The following is a 25,361-nucleotide window of genomic DNA, read 5'->3' as shown; positions in this document are numbered from 1 at the left end:
TTGAGAATCTAATATTTATAGGCTTTAATAAAACTCGTTTACTCTAATCCAAGTAGGGTTTTGAAAATCGTTGATGATTTTTTGTTCGCTGTACCAATAAGAACAACAGAAAGCAAATGAAAAATTGATTAAAGAGAAAAGTGTTAATAGAAAAATGGAAAATTTATTTTTTCTATCCATTATCACTTATTGATTTCAAAGACTAAAAAGATCGAAAGTTTGAATCTTACCTCCACACATGTTAAACCAAAAAAAACTAAAAACTGAAACTATATCAAATAGAGAGAGAGATAAGAAAGGAAAAGGGGGAATGAAATGGATAATAAAACTTAGGGGTGCAATTAATAACATGGAGATAGTGATGGTCAAGAAAATGGTCAAAATTAGCACATGATGCTGTCTAGTTATATGTTTTTAATTTTTGTCCTCTTTTTTTTTTCTTTTTTTTTTTGCTAGTGGGTTGGTTGATTATGATGGGGGGCATTTTGGGGATTAAGCAAACAGTTTTATGCAAAAGGATTAACCATGATTAAGGTGTGAATTAGAAACCCCAAAACAAAATAGTTAAATGAAGAAGAGAGAGAGAGAGAGAGTAGAAGAGAGTGCCATTTTCAAGGACCCAGAAAGAAAGCAAACTCAAAGCAGACATAAACAAAGCAAAGCAGTAGAGAGAGAAAGTTTTTAATTTGTTTTCAAGGAGAGAGAGAGAGAGAAAAAAAAAGGAAGCTTTTTTTTTTTTTTGTTCTTCTGTTGTTAGAGAAGACATTGGGAAGGAGAAAGAAAAATGGAAAGTTTTTGTGGGAGAGAAGAGGAAGTTGTCTGGAGATTGTAGGGGAAGATAGGGAACACTGCTTCAGCATTTGGTCTCTCTGTAACTCAGGAAAACGAAGCCCTCTCTTTTCTTCTTTGTCCCCTCTTCTTCCTTAATCCCATTTTTTGTTTTTTGTTTTCCGATTTGCTTTTCCGGCCACTTCGCCGGACTTCCTCCGTTCTTGACCTTCTTCTTCCTGCTCCGTCGTGGTCTCTTCTTTTTCTTTTCTTTTCTTTTCCGGGAAAATTTGAGGGACTTTCTTGTTTCTTCCCCCTTTTGCTTTTGGTTTTGGTTTTTGTTTTTGTTTTTGGGGGGTTGATCCAGCCAGCGGGATTAAAGCTGACTTTCACTTTCGGAATCAGAACCTTTTTTTGTTTCTTCGATCTGAGCTACTGGAAGTTTTAATTTTTGCCGGAAGCGGCGGCGCAGCGCCGGAGACGATGAGCCAGTGAGATTTTAGCGGTTGTTTCCTTCTTTTACATCCAACTGCGGAACTCGACGGCGACAGCAATGAAGACGCCGGCGAACAGTGCCGGTGCTGCCTCCACCACCGCCGCGACAAATTCCTGCGAAGGTACTCTCTCTATCTCTCTGGATTTCTAAAATCACAGAACTAATGAAAATGAAATCACATGGTGATGGTGAGATTCGTAATCTTCCTCTTTGGTTCTATCTCAAGCTTCATCTCATCGATTTCTCCAGAAATTTTCTCGCTACAGTTCGTCAAACCTGAGGGATTGGGAATTATTCTCTCGAGAACTTCCACAACTTCCAAGGAATTTCTTTCATTAACCTTCAAAAACCTTCCAAAACTCTCGTAAATTCTAATTCGAGCTTCATTTTAATCGAACTCTCATAAATTTACTCGCTGCAGTCCGTAGAGCCAGAGAGATTAGGAATTTCTTCAAACACCTTCCAGAACTCCCGCAAATTCCATCTCGAGCTTGATTTTAATCGAACTCTCAGAAATTACTCGCTACAGTCCGTTAAACCAGAGAGATTAGGAATTTCTTCAAACACCTTCCAGAACTCCCACAATTCCATCTCGAGCTTAATTTTAATCGAACTCTCATAAATTACTCGTTTCAGTCCGTAAAACCAGAGAGATTGGGAATTTCTACTACAAAAAAAACGTTCGAGAACTCCATCAAATTCTATCTCGAGCTTAATTTTAATCGAACTTTCATAAATTACTCGCTACAGTCCGTAAAACCAGAGAGATTGGGAATTTCTACTAAAAAAAACCTTCCGGAACTCCATCAAACTCTATCTCGAGCTTAATTTTAATCGAAGGCTTACAAATCTACTCGCTACAGTCCGAAAAACCAGAGAGATTAGGAATTTCTTAAAAAATCTTCCCGAACTCCATCAAATTCAATCTTGACCTTAATTTTAATCGAAATCCTATAAATCTACTCGCAACAGTTCAAAAAACGAGAGAGATCAGTAATTTCTTCAGAAACCTTCAAAAACCTCCAGAATTGCGTCAATTTTCCATCATTTTCTCCAGAAACAAAAAAACTAAAACGTGAACAGATAGTGAACGAAAAAGGAATTGGCTGAGTGCCTGACATACCGGTGAGTGACAGTTGGTGCGTTGCAGGTGGAATGGAGAAGAAGCTCATAAACCCGGAGTTATGGCAAGCGTGCGCCGGACCACTGGTCAACCTGCCGCCGGCTGGTTACCACGTGGTGTATTTTCCCCAAGGCCACAGCGAACAGGTTTTCTTAGACCTCCGCCATTATTTTGCTATTATGCGCCGTTTTTTAGTGCCATTTCACAATTATTATTAACCATTTGGGAATTCTCCTTTACAACTATTATTTACTCATCGGATGAATAAATGACCTATGTCCTCCTCTTCATTTATTAAAACAACCAAAAAAGAAAAATGAAATTATTGTCCCTTTCTTTTTTCTTTTAAGTTTAAATTCTATTTTGGTCCCGCCCGTAAATGATCTAAAGAAAATAATTAATTTGGACCGACCGTATAATTTTTTTTTTGTGTAAATTATTTAATGAAAAACAAACATTGGCATGTTTCTTTTGGTTGATTCATGCTCGAAAATGAGTTTAGACTTTTTGCTAAACAAGTCGCGGGAAATTAATGTAAAGGATTGAAATAGTTTTGATGCGAAGTTTAGGGGCTAAAATAGAATATTTGAAAATTTAGGGATTTAAATATTTGTTTAAACTATATGTATTTGTAATTATAATTAAATGAAGAAAACAAATATGAGTCATGTAATAACTTTTTGTTACTCTTTGAAAAAAGTTATTATATTTCTCTTGGGTTATTTTGGTGCAGTCTGATTGTTATTGGTTTTAATTTTTTTTAAAAAAATAATTGTCAATATTTATTATAATAAGATATTTATCTTGATTAAAGATAAAGACTGATAAAGGTTAATCAAAATCAATGGAATTCTTTGCTTTCTCTAATTATGATTTGAACTGAGTGTTCTTGTAGTACAAAATATTATACTTGAAAAGAATGAATATTTTTTATATTCTTTTTCTTCTTTTGGATGGGATCCTTTCTTGTATCTTGAGTAATATGTGGCAAAAAAATAAGTGAAATTTGCAAAATTTCAGGTTGCAGCATCTTTGAAGAAAGATGTGGATGCTCAAATCCCAAATTACCCAAATCTTCCTTCAAAGTTACTGTGTCTGCTTCATAATGTAACCTTACATGTATGGTATTTTCTTCCCTTTCTAATTTATGTAAATTTTATGGGTTTTTTTTTTTTTTTTGGCTTTTTTCTTTTTTGTTTAACTTTGTTATTGTCTTGATATTTGTAGGCTGACCCAGAAACAGATGAAGTTTATGCTCAAATGACACTACAACCAGTTCCTTCTGTAAGAACCTTACTCGATTATCTTACAAGATTGTCATTCTTTATACTTCCATGTTAGTAATGGCTTCAGCTGGCCTTTTGGTAAGGACTCGGAATGTGGGAATACCTCTCGAGTCTCGAGTCGTAAGGTCGAACCATAGTTAAGGGAAAACACTCCTTCAAGTCTGTTGAGTTGGCCTGCCTAGATTAGTACCTTACTGTCTTGATGTTTACTTTGTAGTTTGACAAGGATGCATTGTTGAGATCTGATCTATCTCTCAAGTCTAATAAGCCACAACCAGAGTTCTTCTGTAAAACATTGACTGCAAGTGACACGAGCACTCATGGCGGGTTCTCTGTGCCTCGCCGTGCTGCAGAGAAGATTTTCCCCCCTCTTGTGAGCAAATTTTTGCTTATTTTTGCCATGTTATTTATTTCCTTTTGTGTTAGTTTTCAAATGTAATGTTCTGTTTTCTTGCTAGGATTTCTCTATGCAACCACCTGCACAAGAGCTTGTTGCCAAGGATTTGCATGATACTGTATGGAATTTTCGTCACATATATCGAGGTACAATCCGTGTTCGAGCTCATAGCTTGTGTGAAATTGTTCAAGAATTGTTCTCTAAACATTTGCTTGTATCTTTCTGTTTTTCACAATGCAGGACAACCGAAACGTCATTTGCTGACAACGGGTTGGAGCCTATTTGTTAGTGGAAAAAGACTTCTTGCTGGTGATTCAGTTTTGTTCATAAGGTGATAACATTTCTTGGTATAGTTATGATGATTAACTTTTTCGAGTTCGGTGTCTCGGTTAATGCAGTCGAATGAAAAGGGAAACTTTGATGCTGTTTTAGTGAAGAAAGTGTCTATAAAAGAAGAAATGGTGTATAAGAAAACTTGATCTTACTTTATATGCATTTTTCTTGTGCAGAGATGAAAAACAACAGCTTCTTTTGGGCATAAGGCGCGCGAACAGGCAACCAACGAACTTATCATCATCGGTGTTGTCGACTGATAGTATGCACATTGGTATTCTTGCAGCTGCTGCCCATGCCGCCGCAAACAATAGCCCTTTCACCGTCTTCTACAACCCAAGGTTGGTGTCCGTTACTTCTTAACCAATATGGTTAAATGCAATTAAATGTATGTTTCTTTGTAAATTTGAATCATTGAGGTTCCAAATTTATATTCCTTGTAATGCAGGGCAAGTCCTTCAGAATTTGTCATTCCTCTTGCCAAATACTACAAGGCAGTGTCTGCAAACCAAATATCGCTCGGTATGCGCTTTAGGATGATGTTTGAGACAGAAGAGTCTGGAACAAGAAGGTAGATCTAGTGATTTTTTCCTGTTTCAGATGAAATCATACACTGGGAAATAAAGGAAAATTCACAATTCTCATTAATATTAATAAGCAAATTGCAACATTGATGGGTTACCGACTTGAAATCCATCTTTCTGTTGTTATTTTGGTTTCCGATTGCATCCAAAATATAGTGGAGTTATCTTCTAGGCTCAATAGAAAATAGTTTCCTGTTTTTCTAGTCTTCTGTTTCTCAAAACACGTGTTTCAGTTCTTATGGCGAAAATCGATCTTTTTTTTCAGGTACATGGGTACTATCACAGGTATAAGTGATCTTGATCCCGTCAGATGGAAGGGCTCGCAATGGCGTAATCTACAGGTTCGATAGCAACATTGTCCTGACTCTTGAAAATTTGTTCTATATATGAAAATAACTGCCTACATATAGTTTGGGATATTGCTGAAGCATAGCATCCATGATTTAGGTCGGGTGGGATGAGTCAACTGGAGGAGAAAGACGTAACCGAGTCTCGATATGGGAGATCGAACCGGTAATTGCTCCATTTTTCATTTGTCCCCCTCCGTTCTTGAGATCGAAGCGTCCAAGGCAACCGGGAATGCCAGGTGCAATACTTGTTAGAGTTATTCTCAATTCTTGATATTGGTTACCGGATTTAACCATTTGGAAACTCAACTCTCATGCTTTTCTGATTTGTACTTTGTGATGAATAGTTATCATATTTGGATTCGTTAATGTTTGAGTGTTAACGTAATGTACTTGTATTTTCACTTGCAGATGACGACTCCTCTGATTTGGATGGTATTTTTAAAAGAACAATGTTTGGTGATGATTTCTGCATGAAAGATCCACAGGGATATCCTGGCCTGAACTTAGTTCAATGGATGAATATGCAAAACCCTTCGCTGTCTAACTCGATGCAGCCAAATTATATGCAATCATTTTCCGGGTCAATGCTACAAAACCTTGGTGGAGTCGATATTTCTCGGCAACTTGGCTTGTCAGCGACGCAAATTCCTCAATCGAACAACATACAGTTCAATGCTCAAAGGCTACTTTCTCAAGCTCAACAGTTAGATCAGCTGCCTAAGCTACCATCGAATATGAGCTCATTGGTGGCTGAACAATTGGATGATATGTCCCAGCAGACACGGCAGAATTTGATTAACCAAAACGCAGTCTCGAGTCAGATTCAAGCTCAAATTATGCAGCAGCCTCATGGGAATGGGATCCTTCAGCAACCAAACTCTTTGCAAAATCAGCAGCTTCAGAGAAGCCTCCCTCAGAACCTGCAGATGCAGCAGCAGCATCAGCATCAGCAAATTTTGGGTCAGAATCAACAGCAGAATGTGAATCCGTCCCCGCTCCCGGAACAGTTAAATAATCAGCTGCAAATGTCAGATAATCAGGTTCAAATTCAGATGCTGCAGAAGCTCCAGCAGCAGCAGCAATCACTTTTGGCTCAGCAGTCTGCTCTTCAGCCTGTTCAACTCGCGCAACTTCCAGAACAGCAGAGACCGTTGATAGATGTGTCCCAAAGCTATTCCAGATCCATGTCATCGAACCAAATGCTTGAAATGGCTCAGACTACCCCCATTGTGGTCCCTCCCTCGAATACATTACCGCAGCAGGCAGCGAAAAGCAATAGCCAGACGAATAGCCGATTCTCGAATCAGCATTTGCAGCCGAAACTCCCACAACTACAGCAACCACCTCCATCTACTGTAATTACTGACATGTCTAGGCAGATGGGTCTTCCTCCAAGCCAAACAAACAATCAGCTCTCTGCAGCTACGAGTAGTGTAATAACTGGAGCAGCTGGAGCTGGCCAATCCGGAATTACTGACGACATACCATCATGCTCCACATCACCATCCACAAACAACTGTCCAAGTTTGATTCAACCAGTAACGAACGGAAGGGTTCATCGGAGCACAGGATTGGTTGAGGATGTGGCTCAATCTGCTGCAACTATATTCAGTCCAAATGCCTTGGATAATACCATGTCTCCAAATGCCAACTTGGTTAAAGATTTTCCACAGAAGACTGCTGTTAAACCTTCACTGAATATTTCCAAGAATCAAAGCCATGGAATTTTTGCACAACAAACTTTCTTGGGCGGCGCGGTTGCTCAGACAGATTTCTTGGACACGTCGTCCTCCACAACCTCGGCTTGCCTTTCTCAGAATGATGCTCAACTGCAGCAGCAAAATAATATGATGTCATTCAACTCGCAACCGATGTTGTTTAGAGATAGTACTCAGGATTTGGAAGTAGCAGCAGATCTCCATAACATTCCGTATGAGGCTAACGTCGATGGACAATTGGTAGCGCAGTTAAATTCCGATCCTTTGTTAAACAACAAGGGTATTGGAGGATTGGGGAAGGATTTCTCCAATAATTTTTCTTCTGGGGGCATGCTCACCACTTATGACGTACAGAAAGATCCTCAGCAGGAAATTTCTTCCTCTTTAGTTTCTCAGTCATTCGGTATTCCAGACATGACATTTAATTCCATGGATTCGACGATAAACGATAATGCCTTCTTGAACAGAAATCAATGGGCTCCTCCGCCTCCGTTTCAGCGTATGCGAACCTACACCAAGGTATGATTACAAATTAAATGCTAACCAAGTAGTCCTGTCCTACATTGCCTTTTTTCTTATGTTTCTCAATGTGGTTTGGTTTAACTTGCTTATTTTCCTTATTGAAGGTGTACAAACGTGGAGCTGTTGGGAGATCTATCGATATCACCCGTTACTCGGGTTATGATGAGCTGAAACAAGACCTTGCCCGTAGGTTCGGTATCGAGGGGCAGTTGGAGGACAGGCAAAAAATAGGCTGGAAACTTGTTTATGTGGATCATGAGAATGATGTTTTACTTGTAGGCGATGACCCTTGGGAGTAAGTCTTTCATTTACCTCTTTCTGTATGGATATCTCCCATTCATAGTACTTATTCTTACTCGAGTTTGTCGATACCGTTCATCGGTTAGCCTTACCTCGTGTTTGTTCATAATTTCAGCGACTTTGTGAACTGTGTACGGAGCATCAAGATCCTGTCCCCACAGGAAGTGCAGCAAATGAGCTTGGATGACGATTTTGGAAATGGGGTCCTACCGAACCAAGCCTGCAGCAGCTCGGATGGTGGGAATGCTTGAACAAACACCATACCACTGCCTAAATGCTAACACTCCCCTTCTTTTGGTAACTGATTCTTATAGTTTTTAGCTCAAACGTTCATAGCTTCGGCTGCGATTTCGCGTTGCAAGAATCTTGCAACAATGGAAGAGCTAGCCAATGAATTTTTCTTGAAATCTCTTAGAAAGCATAGTTGAGAGAAGAAGTTGAAGTTGAGGTGGAAGCAAAGTGAAGCTTGATCCGGGTTCCGAGTTGTCGTGGAAGGTGGTATATTATTCACCAATGTGATTATAGTTCACGATATCGTCGTCGTCGGGGCTGATCTCGTTTGCCACGTCGTAGTTTTAAATTATTGTGGTGCAGTTTAGCAAGCAAAAGCATAAAACTTTGTATCCTTAGTTTTTCATGTAAATTAGAAAAAGATGTGCAGATTTTCTTCCCCAGTCCAATGAGAAATGGCTTATATGAATGTTTTTTTCTTTTTTGGTGATAATGGTGACCCTGTCTTGAACTTCAATAATTTGATTCTTTTTAGCATTTAAAATTTTAAGGGCAATTTTAGGAGTCAACGTGTCGTTTCTCATTTCTCGTTTCTTGTTTTACATGCAATTATATTGGAAAGCGTGAATAAATGAATGTTCAACAACAATAAAACATTACACGATCCAATGAATGAAGTTGGAGCGATGCGATGATGATTTTTTTTTTCTTTTTTTAGCAATAGTGTTTACAGTAAAGACAAAAGGTGAACAAAAAAAAATGAAAACAAATCCACAGTTCAACAATCGAAAAGTCGTAACATTTTATGTATTCACCTATCACCTATGACAGACGTGTTAAAATAAAAGGCATAATGTGATTTTATGAATATCCTTGCAATGAGATTAAGATATGTGATGGTCAATAATGCTATGTGATTGCATGGATTGACGGCATGATGTTTTATCTCACGTGGACACATTAGGGTTTCACATCGCATCGATCGAGCTACGGGACTGCGAGCGATCTTATTTTCCATGTGAATGCATTGAGATTTATGATCTCGTTGCTAAGTTATCCGATCTTGCTATTTGATGGTCAACAACGCTCTGTGATTGCATGGATTATTGATGGCATGATGTTATATCTCACGTGGACACATTAGGATTTCACATTGCATCAATCTGAGTTGCGGGACTGCGAGATGATTATTATGCACAATATTCATACTTTAATTTGAAAATGAAAATACAATAATTTTTCTTAATTTCTTATCTGAAGTGTGAATAAGTCGGTAAAAAGGAAGAATCATGGGTAACTCTTTTTTTAGTACAACACGTCCGAATTATATTTTTGGAGTTTGAGATGACTTTTTAAAAAGTATTTTTCCAATGAAAGTACTTTTACCATCGATTCTTATGGAATCAGTATTAATTAAATATTTTAACGAGTTTTAAGATCAATTTTGGTTTTCTAATCAAAATTAGGAAACTTTTGAAAAATGTTTAACGGGTACATTATTTTTTATTCCTCCAAAATTAATCTCAAATTTATTTAAAAAAAAAATAATAATAAATTCATCTCAAATTTACCCTCAATAATTTTCTTTTATATTTATTCTTCGATTTCATTTATTTCTACCCGTGTTTTCAATTTTCACCAGCGGTAGAGAGTGTGAGGTAAAACTGAAGGGTGTGCGAGTGGGTAATGTAGTTTTCTTAAAACCCATATAGTAAACAAATTTTAATTCTTACACAAAATCACAAAAAAAAAAAACAATTAATTACTGTAAATTAGTAGGAAAGACAAAAGAATTGAAGGAATAAAATTATGAAGTGACCATTATTTTTTTAGTACTGAAGTGACCATTATTAATTTCATTTTAGTTTAAATCATTCTAAATTTGTTGATAGATCTAGACGTGAACTTAATTAATCATTATTTTTTCATATAATCTTTGTCATTATTAATCTTTTATCTTATCCCATTATTCTTTTATAGCTTTCTTAATTATTTGTCTAACATATAATTTACTTAAGTAGATAAAATATCTATATTACTAATTCTCATTCTTTTAAAAATAAACAAATCTAAGAGAGAAAAAGAATAAGAAGAAGTTAGGACTTCCAAATAATTTTTTGGTATTACGTTTGAGATAGAGAGAAGACAAGAGAGAAAGGAAAAAAGTAGATTAAACTAAAAGGTAAAACAAAAGGTAATTTTTTTTATGAAAGGCTCAACATAGGTTACTATTATTCAAATAAAATTCTAGGTCCATTTTCATCTTTAAATATTAAAATCGATTGATGATAGTCTTTGTTTATACCCGATTTATGTGACAATGTCAGTATTATGTAAGTACCATACATGAACGCACATAGAAATCTAACATCGAACCTTTCTTTTTCAATACGCTCTTGCAGGTAGAGGAAGATCCGACATGTTATTGTGTGGCGTTTCGTAACTTCTTCTCAACAACTTTAGATAAATTTTTTTTAATACCACATATATCATTTAGTTAGAAATATATGTCAATTATCGCTAAACTCGGTTTAACGCAACTTTAGATAGGTTATTACATTAACAAATTTTATTTCAATATGAAAGTGTATAATTAAAAAAAGACTAAATATATGAAGTGCTCGTAGTCGAAAATATATTCTTCCATCTTTAACCTATTTAAAATAGGTTAGCCCAATAACTTCTGCAGTATACTAAGTGTCGCCGTCGCCGGCAGTTCTCCTCCGCCGCCGCACGTCTCCCGCTTTACATTGTCGCCTACCACCATTTTCTCATTCACCTGCAGCGTCCACACTCCGGCGAGCAATCCACTGTCACTGTTCTTCACCTTCCTCTTTTGTCTGTGGACACTCGGCTTCCCCATTTCGACTCGCTCTTCAAGTAAATTGAACCTTCGGAGGTGATGGAAGGATCTCCGACGCTTGGAAAGCGGAAGGAACCCGAGGAAGAGTCGTCCGTCACAGAAACCGGCGACAACCAAGAAGAACAAAGCTCTAATAAGCGACCGAAAGAATCGCAACAAAACCTAGAAGATGTGAAGGTAAATTCGAATCAGGAGACTCTCTCCAATAGGCGTAATTTGGCGCGGACGTGTGTTCATGAAGTTGCGGTCCCGGCTGGGTACTCTTCTACGAAAGACGAATCGATTCATGGAACCCTCTCGAATCCGGTTTACAATGGCGCAATGGCGAAGACGTATCCGTTTAGGCTCGACCCGTTTCAGCAGGTATCGGTTTCGTGCTTGGAACGGAATGAATCTATTTTGGTTTCTGCTCATACTTCTGCTGGAAAAACTGCGGTTGCGGAATATGCGATTGCTATGGCTTTCAGAGATAAGCAGAGGGTTTTGTACACTTCCCCATTAAAGGCTTTGAGTAATCAGAAGTACAGAGAGTTGAGTCAAGAGTTTAAAGACGTTGGCTTGATGACTGGGGACGTCACTCTTTCGCCTAATGCTAGTTGTTTAGTCATGACGACGGAGATTCTTAGGGGGATGCTTTATAGGGGTTCGGAAGTCTTGAAAGAAGTAGCATGGGTAATTTTTGATGAAATTCACTATATGAAAGATAGGGAAAGAGGGGTCGTTTGGGAAGAGAGTATTATATTTTTACCACCGGCCATCAAAATGGTCTTCCTTTCTGCAACCATGTCAAATGCCACGGAATTTGCTGAGTGGATATGTAACATACACAAGCAGCCTTGTCATGTGGTGTACACTGATTTTCGACCAACCCCATTGCAACATTATGTTTTTCCTATGGGTGGTAACGGGTTGTATCTTGTGGTTGATGAAAACGAACGGTTCAGGGAGGACAATTTTCTGAAGTTGCAGGATACTTTTGCTAAACAGAAACAGATTGCTGGACACAAGACTGCAAACGGGAAATCTAGTGGGAGAATTGCTAAAGGTGGCAGTGCTTCCGGAGGTTCAGACATTTATAAAATTGTTAAGGTTCGTTATTTATCTGTTATTTTGTTTTCTTTTTTATTTTTCTTGTTATAAGAAACTGGAAGACATTTTGTTAAAATAATGAAGGATCAAGGAAAAGGGAGAGGAGAAGGCTTAACCAAGCGAAAGTAAGTTACGTAAAAGCCTTATAAATGGTACGACTATCGGTGATGCTTCAATTACAGAAGAAGTCAAGTTGCCCTGAGAGGCTGATTCAGAAAAGATGCCATTTACAAGACAATGAAAAGTATGGGCTGGTAGATGCGATTGTTTGTTTAGAGGAATGAGTTAAAGGAATTTGAGTTTATGCAATTGTGATTCATAAAAATAAGGATGCAGTCTGAGTGTGAGTTGAAAAAGCTCGAGTTAGCTTGATTTTATGTAGCTTTGGGATTGAAAAACCCATAATTTGGGATAAATATATGCCCATCGAATGTAGGATTGACTTCACAATTCTAAGTTATGCAATCCCTACTGTTTTTCCTTTTTTTTTTTTTTTTGATAAGAAACCGAACTTTTCATCAAGGCAAATGAAAATAGAAGCAGATGGGCAAATGCCTTTTGACGAGGATACCTATTAAATGCAGATGTAGATAGGAAAACTGATTATCGTGATGCGGGGTTGTTAAACCAAAGAATGAGATGATAAAATTCCATAATTTTAGAGGGAACCGAGCAAATAGAGTTTTGAGTTGTTTCTTCACCAGCTTTGCCCATGGGACACTGTTGGAGGGAGGTAGCGCTACTGCACATACAAATTAAAAAATCGTCATCTTCAGTGAAAAGGATACTTTTAGGCTGTCCATAAGGAGGATAGTTTGACAGCCTATTTTGTACAACAGTTTTTTAAAAATGTTTAGTTTAGATGACTTGTAAATATTAAGATTATCAGGGGATTATTCACAAACCCATGACTTCCAAGAAAGAAGAATTCCCACTGTTCTATAAAATTGTTTCTTACTGAGAAGAAAAATTTAGATCATGTTTTGTGCTTGAAACGGTGTGCTTTCTTGTGTCAGATGATTATGGAACGGACTTTTCAACCAGTTATTGTCTTCAGTTTCAGTAGAAGAGAATGTGAACAACATGCAATGTCCATGTCCAAACTTGACTTTAATACCCAAGAGGAAAAAGATACAGTGGAACATGTTTTCAGAAATGCGATTCTCTGCTTGAACGAGGAAGACAGAGAACTACCTGCAATTGAGTTAATGTTACCTCTTCTCCAGAGAGGTATTGCTGTTCATCATTCTGGGCTTCTTCCTGTAATTAAAGAATTAGTAGAGCTCCTTTTCCAGGAAGGTCTTGTTAAGGCCCTCTTTGCCACAGAAACTGTAAGATTCCTACAAACCACCTGATTGTTTGTGGTTGTTTTAGAATCCTTTTTATTGTTACTTGAGATCTTGCTTTTTGAGCTTCAGTGCTGATGGATGTGCCGTTGCTTCTTTTTTTTTTCCTTTTTTTTTGTGACAGTTTGCCATGGGTTTGAACATGCCAGCAAAAACAGTTGTCTTCACTGCCGTTAAAAAGTGGGATGGTGATAGTCACCGATATATTGGATCTGGTGAGTATATTCAGGTGAGTGAAGGTCCAATTTGTGCTCTTTAACTCTTTTCTTTATTCTAGAACGTAGGTTTATTTAACTTGAGGAGAGAAACTTAATTTCTGCAACTGCAATTCAGATGAGTGGAAGGGCTGGACGTCGTGGAAAAGATGAGAGGGGTATATGTATTATAATGATTGATGAGCAGGTAACACTGTTGCTAGTCATAACTCTTGATATGATGAGAATTTCTACTCATTTCTTTCTGAAATTGTTTTTTTGTTTTTGTTTTTTTTGGATAAGTATAATTTGATTGCTTTTGCTGTCCTCAGTTTGGTAGTTAAATAAATAGCACAATTTTAAAACGAAGTGCAGTTACAAAAAAGTGTACATAAATTATTCTGAGTGGCGGTTTGGAAGAATGAAGAATAGTGTACTAGTTGACTTACTTTCTATACATCACTGAAAAGTTCGTATCTTGTTTAAAATAAAAGGTGTAGATAGTTGACATCCTCCTCTCCTTTAAATCCTTCTATAGTTCTATTCTTCTCAAACCACACTCTCTGCACGATGGTCCTAGATGCATGAATCCAAATAAACTTTCTTTGTAAGAAAATGGTCTAACCTTTGAGCAAAAAGTGCATTCCTAGAATAGTGATCCGGTTTAGGATTGCTGTAGTAATATTTCATATCATCAATAAAATATTAAAAAAAGAATCAGTAATCCATAATTTCGTCATCCTTCTTAAAGACAACACATGTCACAAAATAGGTGTTATTCACTCTCAGTTTCTCACCAAGGGAAATACGACTCTAATTCCATGTTGAAAAGAATGACAGAGGAGAAATAAGGAAGGAGGCAATGACACAAAAATGTACTAAGAAGGAGATAGAATCACCAAGGAAACTGGGGAGAAAATGCTGAAAATTTAAGGGAGAATATTTATAGGTTATTTATCACTAATATGTTTTTTTTTTAAATAGAAAATGAAACTTTGTTAAGAAAGGAGTTAATAAAAGAGAGATGAAGAATTCCCCACAAAAGCCATGGATTTTTTAGTTTGGGTGGATATTTTTTGAATGAATCTAACAATAAAAAACTGACATCATTTTGGTAAGCTGGAGCTCCTTGTAATAATTTTTTGGTTAATTAGTGGCTCTTCGTGTTGGTGTGTCTTTAGTGCAGCTGTTTCTTTTGTACAGTTCTTAATGCAAGGTTTCTTATCAAAAAAAAAAAAAAAACAAAAAAATAAAGCATTGACTAAATTACATTTTTTCAGATGGAGATGGGAACAATTAAAGATATGGTTCTGGGCAAACCAGCTCCTCTTGTTAGTACTTTCAGGCTGAGCTACTACTCAATTTTAAATTTAATGAGCCGGGCAGAAGGCCAGTTCACAGCTGAGCATGTTATTAGAAACTCCTTTCATCAATTTCAGTATGAGAAGGTTGTGGCTGAATCCTTTATATTTGAATTAGAATTATGTGCTATTGAACGAGTACTTTCTAATACTTTCATTTTTAGGCATTGCCTGATATTGGGAAAAGAGTTTCAAAGTTAGAGGAGGAAGCTGCCACACTTGATGCTTCAGGAGAGGCAAGTTTTTGTCCTATTTATTTCTCTGTGGTTATTAATATTTTGATCATCTACTCTGAATTTTGACTATTATGCTTCCTCCATATAGGCTGAAGTTGCTGAATACCACAAGTTAAAACTTGATATTGCGCAACTTGAGAAGAAGATGATGTCTGAAATAACAAGGCCGGAAAGAGTCCTCTATTTTCTTCTTCCTGGTCGGCTGGTATGTCCTAGGGGAGTAGGAAGATCATTTATTAGAGGTGTTGATAAGTTATCTTACCTAGACTGAATTTTGCGTTGATGCCCCAATTTGTTTTCTTCTATTTTCTTTGATTCAATATATATGTTTATATCGCGAGAAGATTTTTTAATTTCCCCAAAAAGTTATTTAATTAAAAAAAAAACCTCTAAAAGAGCTTCTTTATTTGGTTTTCCCTTTTAGTTGAAATTGTATGCATTATCAATTCAAAATAAAATAATTTGCAAGAAAATCTAACCATCATGGGTTGGCTCAGTGGTCAATAAGGTCCAATGTAAATATTAAAGAGCTTAGAGGGAATGAGTTCAAACGATGATGGCCACCTACCTAAGATTTATTATTCTATGAACCTTGACAACCAAAACGTAGTAGGATTAGATAGTTGTCCCGTGAAATTAGTCCCAAGGATAATCCAAGGGCAATAAAAGATATATGAGAGAACTGTAGCAATTTACAAGCACCGCAATTTCTAGCAATTAAATAGGGATGCTTCTAAATGCCTAAAGAAAATTTGTGCTGGATGAGTAAATCTGTGGCAAGTGATTGTAAAACTATTTTGTGTTAAGTTGGTGAGAGTGAGATTAGTCGAGGTGCGTGCAAAGTGGCTCGGACACTTCATAAAAAAAAAATTGTGTTAATCTTGATTTTTTAAGCATCAAATTGAATGAAATATGCATCTACACACATACACAACTATTTGTCATATTTTGCATGCATGTATTTGCTTGTTAGTGAAAATGATTGCTCTTTTTTTGTATAAAATTTAATAGAGAACAATTATGCATGTCAAAATGTTTTTGTTTGATTTATTATTCCTGATTATTTAGCGCTACGCCCGGCCCCCTCTTCAGTAGATGAGATTTGTCCTTTTAAACCCATTTTATTCCATGCCCACAGTTCTTTGTTATTTTCATTTGGCATCTTGCTTTAGAAGGTTATTTTGCATTGCAGGTCAAGGTAAGAGAAGGTGGTACAGACTGGGGTTGGGGGGTTGTAGTTAATGTTGTTAAAAAGCCCTCAGCTGGGTCAGGCATCTTGCCTTCACGTGGTGGTGCTTATATAGTGGATACCTTACTCCAATGCTCTCCTTGTCTAAGTGAGAATAATTCACGACCAAAACCTTGTCCACCACGTCCTGGAGAAAAGGGTGAAATGCATGTGGTTAGTTTTTCATGTTTCAACTGGAATTCTTATATCTCGACTTTAATTTTTTAATTCATTTTCTATTTTAACGTATTAGCCTATTAAATATGCATGTTGTCGGTTATATTACCCTTTCAGGTCCCTGTTCAGCTGCCTCTTATTTCAGCCTTGAGCAAACTCAGAATATCCATTCCTTCTGATCTCAGACCTGTGGAAGCAAGGGAAAGCATACTGCTTGCATTGGAGGAACTGGGAACTCGTTTTCCACAAGGTTTTCCAAAATTGAACCCAGTGAAGGTAAAAATTAGCTGATTTCTTATATTTGAATAGTTGCATGTTATACCTTTCATGAAATTTTTACTAATGAAGACATTACAGTATGAAATAATGTTTCTCTATATATAATTTTGTGACGAACAATAATTTCATTCAGTATAGTGAAGATTATAAATCTTCCAAAGGATTACCAAAACATTCCAATTGGAAGTAAAGATCACCCTTTCCAGTATGGGCCAAGCTCCTCCGGTTCATCAGAGCTTTTGTTTGGACTCTTTAGTTAGAAAGAAATAATAGGTTGTTTCAGGGATCGGAGAGAACTTTTTCTGTTTTGTTGGAGCCTATTTTTTTAATCGCTTTTTTTTGGTGCAGAGTTTTCCAAACCTTTTTGTACCTACAATTTTTCTTCTCATTCCTTTTTTTTTGTAAATTCCTTGGCTTGGGTTGAGGCTTTTCTCCCGTTTCTTTCCAAATTTATTATTTTTCTTGCACCTAAATCCTTTGTTCTACTGTGTTAAACTGATGCTAGCAGTCCTCTGTTCTTTTTCTTTATAGACGCAGTGCTTTATGTTACTTAAATACATATTCAAACTGGATAAATGCATTGAGTTGATGATTCAATATGCTTTTGGCTCATTTCCAGGACATGAGTATTGAAGATGCAGAAATTGTTGACTTGGTCAAGCAGATTGAGGAACTTGAGCGAAAATTATATGCGCATCCTCTGCATAAGGTATAGAATATAATCTCTAAGTTTTCTTTCCTGATGGTGGAGTACTGCTCTAAATTTTTCAGTGAAGAGTTTTCTTAGTTTCTGCATTTATTACTGCAGTCACATGAAGTGGACCAGATTAAATGTTTTCAGAGGAAAGCAGAGGTTAATCATGAAATTCAACTACTCAAGGCCAAAATGCGTGATTCCCAGGTATCATTTATGTTTCGAGAACCTTCCATGATTGAAGAACCTGCTATCTTGTTTCCTAAGTACTATTGGGAACTCAATATTTTTGGAAGTATATGTAATTGTTTTGTCTGACATGAAGTCTAATGAGCTACTTGGCTGCCTTTTGAATGTACATACTGAAAAATAAAGGGGTTAGCTTTACCATTACGCATCATTTGACCTACATGAATTTTGTTTAACATTTTATGTTTTAGTGCTTCCGTTGTTATAACCTTGGCCAAAATATGGAGTTGTGCTCCATTTTCCTTGTAACTCTATGCAAGAATTAAAAAAGAAGTGAAAGAAATTTAACTTATCTGTTTTTCCCTTGCATATTCTTGTGTAGTCAAACTGTAAAAGGACTATCATGCAGAGAAGCACACATGAAAGGATAGACCATGCTCGTTTGGTTTTCTTTCCTTCGTTTTGAACAAAAAAAACCCCTCTTTTTTATTTTTTTTGTTTTGACATGCAGCTTCAAAAATTTCGTGATGAACTGAAGAACCGTTCTCGGGTCTTGAAAAAGCTTGGTCACATTGATGCAGATAGTGTAGTTCAGTTGAAGGGGCGTGCAGCCTGTTTGATTGACACCGGAGATGAGCTCCTTGTTACTGAATTAATGTTTAATGGTGAGTCAAGATGCATCTTCACTTTAAATCTTTATCAGTTTTGTATCTTAAAAAGATTAGAGGGATAAGTAAACCTGAGAGGCTGACCTTTCAATTTGTCTTTACAATGTAATTTGGCTATATATTATATGTATATATATTTTTTATAAGAAACAATTTCATTGATAGCATAAAATTATAAAAAGAGAGGCAAATCCCGATCCAACGGAGTTACAAGAAACTTCTCCAATTGGACAAGAGAGAATAATTGTTGTAGTAATAGAATAGTGGCGAGCATTGACACCAAGTAACAACCAAGAAAACTATAGCAAAAATAATGTAAGATTTGGCTATATATTATAAATATCACAATGTCTTCTCCTCCTGTTTCTTTAGAAATGTAAAAAATGCATTTTAAACTTGTACCGCTGGTATTGCACATGGTTTTTGAATGTGAGCTGTACACATAATTTAGTTGAGAGACCCCTTGGTATTCTCAACCAGTTATATTGTAGTGTTTATTACCTCTAGGAGATTCCATCCCCACATGATGTTTGGTTATGATTTGTTGGATAATCCCAAGATCTTGTGGCTTATGACCATGTAGGCCATGTTTTTGGAGTTCTGGGTTAAAAGTAATGGCTGCATGATTGGATTTGTGAAGTTAGATTGTGGATACTATTGCTCCCATATCTAGCTGGGCCTTTTTATCTTAATATTTTTTGTAATTATTTATCTTTCTCGATTCAAACCAACTTGAAAGCTTTTAATTACTTTTGCCTTATTTCAGAAAATGGTTGTTTTTTGTTTTCTAGATAAATAAAATTTTTTCTTATTATATCAAGGCAAGTGATATTTTGATGAGATCTCAACAGGCACATTCAATGATCTAGACCATCACCAGATTGCAGCCCTTTCAAGTTGTTTTATACCAGGAGACAAGTCATCTGAGCAGATACAGTTAAGAACCGAGCTTGCTAGACCATTACAGCAACTCCAAGATAGTGCAAGAAGAATAGCTGAGGTTTTTAACTGCTAACCGTCTATTGTTTATTCTTTTCTATGGCCGTTTCTTTTACCAGATCCAAACATTTTTTTATTTTTTATTTTGATATAGATACAACATGAATGCAAGTTGGATATAAATGTGGAAGAATATGTGGAGTCAACTGTGAGGCCGTATTTGATGGATGTCATTTACTGTTGGTCAAAGGTTAGTGTTTTAGATATAGTTTCATAATGGGAACTGATGGCTGCTTTGTTTGCTTTGATGCGTATGAATGCTTCATGAAAACATGAACGCATGCATGTATCTTGTGCATTTAGTATTACATGCTTGAGTTAACTGGCATTTAGTCATCTTATTTGGAGAAACCAAAATTTGCAATTCCGCTGGTCTTGGATTTTGTAGATGATTCATCAATGATATAAGTAACTCTTGTTCTTTTTTGTTCACTGCCTGTAAAGACTAATTTTCATATGTTTTTGTTATGGAAACTGATAGAATGCTACACATATGGTTCCATACACTAGATAGAGTGCATATTTACTCAATACTTGTTATAACACTCCCCTCAAGATAGAGGCATGTTACCGTCAAATTAAAATAGCATGAATTGAAATAGCATTAGAATCATTAAAATGTATAGAAACAATTATATATTAAACAATGTATATTTTGAAAAATGTATCCTTGTTATGTCTATGTTCTAGATTTTTAAACAATAATGTATACTGTGTCCAAATCTTCTTTGGTCCATATCTTTGCTTTCTTGTTTATGGCAAATAAACTTATATCGTGTCTTGTCCATATCTGTGCTTTCCTGTTTATGGGAAATAAACAAACTTACTAGAAGCCAAGATGGATGTGTACTATTTTGGATCTATTTTTTTTTTTTTTAGATAAGAAACTTTCTTTGGATATATCAAAAAAAGGAAGACAGACTAAAGGCTGGGGTAGAGGAAACCCCACCTAAAAAACTGAACAACCGCTATCCAGTACTATTTTGGATCTACTAATGATAGATGTTCATCATCATACTGCTGTACTTTTATTGGTGGAAGCTTAGTAATTTGGAGAAGCAAGAAGCAAAACGGTGTGGCAGATGGGTGTCAATTCAATGTGGGGCAGACTTATTTTGCTCACTATTGTATTTCTGTAGCATTAAATTTCTATTTCAACGTGTTCTATTCTAAATGATTCCTCTCACCAGGAGAAACAATATATTACGTTCTAAAACTGAGTGCCCTAATGATCTCAAGTCCCTTTGTTTTGCCAGTTATTATTTGGGTGTTCAGAACTTCTATGTTATTGGTTCTACAATTTAAGATGGGTCTGCACTGAGCAAGTGTTTTCTTCGTACAGGGAGCAAATTTTTCAGAGGTGATTCAAATGACAGATATTTTTGAGGGTAGCATCATTCGAAGTGCTAGAAGGCTTGATGAATTCTTGAATCAGGTGCGAATAAATAACATAAATATTTACACACTACTTATTGGTCTTTCTTGCTTGAAAACCAGAACCAATGTTACAGTAGAATGTGAGATGGGGAGGGAGATTCTCGTTGACCTAACTTGTGTGAATTGGTCTCTTCCATCCCTTCTTTCTTTTGTCTCCTTTCCTTTACCACTGCAAGGAAAGAAGTCCTTGTTAACACAATGAAATTAGTATTACTACTGAACTGTAGACTTAGCTTTCTGCTGTGCACTTATAAGGTGTTTGTATTTGATGTAGCTATTTTAGCTTTCTATATGTTGGATGCATAAGAAATATCTGCTTATCATAATAACCTTTTAGAAGTATATTTATTTTATGTAGTTGCTAATTTCATTTTGTTGAGAAGTATATACAAAATCCTACATTTTTCAGTGAGAATTCTATTATCTAACTTTCTTATATATATATATTTGTAGCGTCACTCTTTTTCATGTTTTTTAACATATCAATCAGGAAATGAAATTATTCCTCAGCTTTGTTTGGATTGTCTTCTAAAATGATTTGTACATCATGTTTTAAAATGATACGAAGTTAGGTATTAACAAGATAACAGGCTTCGGGACCTAGAAAAATCATCTTCTGAGTTTAAGTTTTTTTTTTTTTTTTTTTTTTGGCCTTCTTTTGTCCTTTATTCAGTTGCGTGCTGCTGCCAATGCTGTGGGGGAGGCAACTTTAGAGAGCAAGTTTGGTGCAGCCAGTGAAAGCCTCCGCAGAGGTATAATGTTTGCAAACTCACTCTATCTGTAGATTGTCCTCTACTTTGGTTGCATATTTAGTGCTCATGAAGTTCCGGGAGTGTGGTTCTCATCAACCATCTGTCATTGAGGTATGTTTGTTTTCTTGCATTAGATGACACATACCAGTTTACAAATTTTTGGATTTTTTTAGTATAAACTAGAAAGAGCAGATATTACAATCTGAGAGGCTAACCTATTACTTAAACGCTAACGGAACTGTTAGTGTATATGTAAATTTAGTTTGTGCATTCTTAGGCTAGCAGAGAAATTGTTTAGTGAAATTATGAACTTCAACGCCTTTGAAGAGAAATTGTAAGTTTTGTTGTTCTAGTGGAAATCTACTTCTTAAATCCTACATTCTATTGAGTTTCCGATGGTTATGGTAAATTTACAACATGGTTGAATGATTGGAAGCTTGTGGAGTTTCACTTTTTTAACAAAATTTATTATGGGGAATTGAGGTTTCAAACTTTTATTAGGGAGATTGTTATTGGAGAAAATTGAGGACTGAAACTTGTGGCCAACTTTGAAACTGTTTTTTCTTTCCTTGTCTAATATGACAAAGATATGGGGAATTGAGGAATTGAGGTTTCAAACTTTTATTAGAGTACGACTTTCAACATCACAAAGTGTCAGAAAAATAAATTAAACTAATTCACTATAACATAATAGTTTACTTTATATTGTGGGGATTAGTAGTAATTATTAAGTTTCTATATTCTTGTTTCCTTTATTCCAATATGAATTGTAAGCACACCATCTCTCTCGGGCATACTTACACAAGATTCTTTGGATGCTCCTTTTGAGTTTCCTTATTTTGGACTGGGCCCTTTTGTAATTTTCCATCCTTGAGTGTTTGGGAGGAAATGCCTTATCTCCTTGCCTTTTTTTCGTATACTCTCTTTTTTTATAGTGAAATCTTTGTATCTTATAAAAAAATATATTGACAGTCTGCAATCTGCATGTTCATCCAGAAAACTGACATAATTTATAAGTTGGAATTCATATTTACATGCAAGGATATTAAGAGTAAAAAACATTACTAAATTCATCTCAACCAAATTAGAGGAAGTTCTTTCTTTTTGATAGTAACCTATATTTTATTGATGATATGAAATATTAAGGAGTGAGGAGCTCAACCTCATGAGCATTTTATCACAGATGGATATTAAATTAGTGGTAATTTGATACAAGGATAGTTTAAGATTTATTTTTGAGAAGTAGATAATAGAACAAAAGTAATTGTTAATAGAACAGAAAACTAGAAGCAAAATAGTTACCATACCAGCCTTTACTCTTTTGTATACTTTCAATGTGTTTGAGCTTTATGTTTCTGGTGAGACCAATTTATGCCCATTTCTCCAACTGTCCATAAACTAAGTGGCTTACTTGAAGCATGAGAAATAATCAAGTTCTATAGTAGACATTCCTGTGAATTGATATTTTCATTTTTTGGGTATTATAATTGTGCTGAAATTAATTCTGCTGTCTTTTGCCTTTGCTGTGTTGGTTGTTTGGAGTAGTTATCTTCAATGGACTAGCCCATTGATTCCTTGGTTAGAGTAGGAACCCCTGGATGGCATGAAAATGCTTTTTATTTCTTTTTGACTCTTTCTTCAACAATGAATACAATCTGTAAGTTTAAATTATAACAAGACCAACCCCCCCCCCCCCCCCCCCCCCAAAAGAAAAGAAAAGAAAAAAAATTTATACCGAACTGAGCTGAACGGAACAGAACCTTGTAGGATAGGACATTGTTGTATAGTGTGAACACTTTGACCAAGCTAAGCAGTTATAGGGCTGAAAGCCACAGTTGAGTGGTTGGCAATATGCAAACTGAATTGACCTCCTTTTTCACTCACATCAATCTTCTCCATTCCAACTGGAGGCTTCATTTCAAAACTAGTCACCAACTTAGCTATGATCAGTCCCAAAATTGGCATTGCCAAAACAATCCCAGGGCAACTTCTCCTTCCAACACCGAATGGCAAGAATCGGAAATCGACTTTACCTCCTGCTACAGCTTCTATGCCACTTTCTTCTTGGAAGAACCTCTCTGGCCTAAATTCCTCTGGATTTTTCCACCATGCTGGGTTGTTGGCCAGCCACCATGCATTCACCACAACCTTGGACTCTTTTGGAATTGTGTAGCCTCCGAGCTTGGCTTCTTCCAAGTTCATGTGTGGTACTAGTAATGGTATTGGTGTGTGTAGTCTCAACGTCTCTTTCACTGTGGCTTGCAGATATGGCAGCTCATTCAAGTTAGATTCGGTGACTTCCTTTCCTTTTAGGACGGTTGAGATTTCCTCTCGGATTTTTTGTTGGACGGTTGGATGGTTTACCAACTCAGCTATTGCCCACTCCATCGACCAAAGTGTCGTCTCTATTGCTGCAACGTTAATGTTCTCCACAATGTATATCACATTCTCTTCACTAATTTCTCCTTTTAGCTGAGCATCTATAATGTGATCCATGGCACAGATGATCTTGTGCTTGTCTCCATTGGCAGCCATTATTTCTCTGTCAAAATGGAATAAGTTTTAGTTGCCACGCCTTTTTCCAAGTTGTAGTTTCAATGGGTTATTGATATCATATGGCGAAACATAACATAATCATAGTGATGTGATGCATACCTTCTTTTCACAACGTAGTTGTCGTTGAAAAATGCTAGCCTCCTGCTCTGCAAATCCTTGCACTTGTTCATGTAACCCCTCAAAAAGGGTCTAAGAAAAGGAATGAAATCTCCGTAATTGTACTCAAAACTTTGTGCCAATCGACTTCTTTCAGAGTTGAATCGAGTTGCTTCAATGAACAAAGGATCATCTTGGGACTCAAACTTTGCATCAAACATCATTCGGTACATGATATTGTACAACATAAGTTGCAAGCGCTTTCTTACGACTAACCCTTCAGATTTCACCTTCGGGTTCTTCATGAGGTCACGAACAACCAAATCCATTTCTTCCTCCCACATGCCACTGTAGTTATGCACAACTTTGTTCGTAAAGAACGGTAGTGTCATGATTCTACGCATCTTACGCCAGTGGTCCCCATAAATGGTAAACACCATATCTTGTCCATTACCAGTGAAAATGTCGAAAACGATATTCCGTGGGCGAGAGCCAAATTCCACACCTTGAGCATGGAGGACTTGGTTGGCAAGCTCGGCATCAGACACCACAACCAGATTCTTGTAACCAAGTTTAAGGCGGAAGACAGAGCCATACTTTTGCGACAAAGAAGCAAGAAGGCGATGGTTAAGGTCGTTCCCGACTTGGAGCCAGTTGCCAAAGATCGGGACAGGGACAGGACCCGGAGGACCTCTGGAGGAACTGGACAAGGCAAAGAAGATGAAGGAAACAACAAGTGCAATGGAGAGAGTGATGGGAAGGATGGTTGGGGAGATGGAGAAGAACAAACTAGGGAAAAGAAACTTGGTTAGTAACCCCAAAGCCATTGCAGAGAGTGAACAAATGAACCCAAACTTTGCTGCAGATTTCCCCATGCTTGTAAATGAGAATGAGAGAGAGGCTTGAGAGATATGGAAGGAGAGAAATGGGTTTATATAGATATGGTGAAGGGGGTAGGAGGCGGAGGGGATTTGGTGAAAAATGGTATTGGGAGAGAAACCTATGGGCTATATGATGAAAATCAAGGTAGGAGAGAGAGATATGAAACATTTTTCAAAGGTTAGAAATTGATAGAGTTGGTTGGTGAAA

The 25,361-nt window shown here is 36.6% G+C and overlaps 3 protein-coding genes across 5 annotated transcripts; 2 read left to right on the top strand and 1 right to left on the bottom strand.

The window, feature by feature from the left end:
- Nucleotides 1-577: 577 nt before the first annotated feature.
- On the top strand, nt 578-8,587 carry LOC111018195 (auxin response factor 19). Of its 2 annotated transcripts, none has more exons than XM_022294197.2 (14): nt 578-1,385; nt 2,415-2,533; nt 3,408-3,506; nt 3,615-3,671; nt 3,891-4,046; nt 4,132-4,216; nt 4,311-4,401; nt 4,580-4,744; nt 4,852-4,974; nt 5,253-5,328; nt 5,435-5,573; nt 5,746-7,574; nt 7,682-7,872; nt 7,993-8,587. In XM_022294197.2, the coding sequence occupies exons 1-14, from the start codon at nt 1,322-1,324 to the stop codon at nt 8,126-8,128; spliced, it is 3,330 nt and encodes a 1,109-aa protein (XP_022149889.1). In that variant the 5' UTR covers nt 578-1,321; the 3' UTR covers nt 8,129-8,587. The 2 variants fall into 2 exon arrangements, with proteins under 2 accessions (XP_022149889.1, XP_087983257.1); XM_088127131.1 differs by having other exon boundaries at nt 2,401-2,533.
- A 2,165-nt stretch (nt 8,588-10,752) lies between these two features.
- Nucleotides 10,753-21,997, top strand: HEN2 (RNA helicase, ATP-dependent, SK12/DOB1 protein). 2 transcript variants are annotated; one of them, XM_022294198.2, is made up of 16 exons: nt 10,755-12,060; nt 13,077-13,391; nt 13,531-13,635; nt 13,740-13,808; nt 14,881-15,048; nt 15,126-15,197; nt 15,286-15,402; nt 16,390-16,599; nt 16,720-16,878; nt 17,501-17,590; nt 17,690-17,782; nt 18,276-18,429; nt 19,284-19,432; nt 19,526-19,621; nt 20,774-20,866; nt 21,542-21,997. In XM_022294198.2, exons 1-16 carry the CDS (start codon nt 11,011-11,013, stop codon nt 21,650-21,652), a joined length of 3,051 nt encoding a protein of 1,016 aa, XP_022149890.1. In that variant the 5' UTR covers nt 10,755-11,010; the 3' UTR covers nt 21,653-21,997. The 2 variants fall into 2 exon arrangements, with proteins under 2 accessions (XP_087983258.1, XP_022149890.1); XM_088127132.1 differs by lacking the exons at nt 19,284-19,432; nt 19,526-19,621; nt 20,774-20,866; nt 21,542-21,997 and having other exon boundaries at nt 10,753-12,060; nt 18,147-18,285.
- A 1,327-nt stretch (nt 21,998-23,324) lies between these two features.
- Nucleotides 23,325-25,256, bottom strand: LOC111018232 (cytochrome P450 CYP73A100). Its single transcript, XM_022294249.2, has 2 exons — nt 24,276-25,256; nt 23,325-24,162 (listed from the first exon to the last, which is right to left on the bottom strand). The coding sequence occupies exons 1-2, from the start codon at nt 25,145-25,147 to the stop codon at nt 23,427-23,429; spliced, it is 1,608 nt and encodes a 535-aa protein (XP_022149941.1). The 5' UTR covers nt 25,148-25,256; the 3' UTR covers nt 23,325-23,426.
- Between the last annotated feature and the right edge of the window lie 105 nt (nt 25,257-25,361).

The sequence above is a fragment of the Momordica charantia genome, assembly GCF_013281855.1.
Source record: "Momordica charantia cultivar OHB3-1 chromosome 8 unlocalized genomic scaffold, Mcharantia_2.0 BLBB01000008.1, whole genome shotgun sequence".
In the NCBI taxonomy this organism is placed as follows: Eukaryota; Viridiplantae; Streptophyta; class Magnoliopsida; order Cucurbitales; family Cucurbitaceae; genus Momordica; species Momordica charantia.
The sequence above is the reverse complement of the archived record's forward strand: the minus strand, read 5'-3'. Positions and strand labels throughout refer to the sequence as shown.

Bases quoted from the DNA above. Each gene is read 5' to 3' on its own strand.
- LOC111018195 (XM_022294197.2), top strand. From the start codon at position 1,322: ATGAAGACGCCGGCGAACAGTGCCGGTGCTGCCTCCACCACCGCCGCG. The intron at 4,217-4,310 runs GTACAATCCGTG...TTCACAATGCAG, and splicing joins TTTTCGTCACATATATCGAG to GACAACCGAAACGTCATTTG. The intron at 4,975-5,252 runs GTAGATCTAGTG...CTTTTTTTTCAG, and splicing joins GAAGAGTCTGGAACAAGAAG to GTACATGGGTACTATCACAG.
- HEN2 (XM_022294198.2), top strand. From the start codon at position 11,011: ATGGAAGGATCTCCGACGCTTGGAAAGCGGAAGGAACCCGAGGAAGAG. The intron at 15,049-15,125 runs GTTGTGGCTGAA...TTTCATTTTTAG, and splicing joins ATCAATTTCAGTATGAGAAG to GCATTGCCTGATATTGGGAA. The intron at 16,879-17,500 runs GTAAAAATTAGC...GCTCATTTCCAG, and splicing joins CAAAATTGAACCCAGTGAAG to GACATGAGTATTGAAGATGC.
- LOC111018232 (XM_022294249.2), bottom strand. From the start codon at position 25,147: ATGGGGAAATCTGCAGCAAAGTTTGGGTTCATTTGTTCACTCTCTGCA. The intron at 24,163-24,275 runs GTATGCATCACA...CCATTTTGACAG, and splicing joins AACTACGTTGTGAAAAGAAG to AGAAATAATGGCTGCCAATG.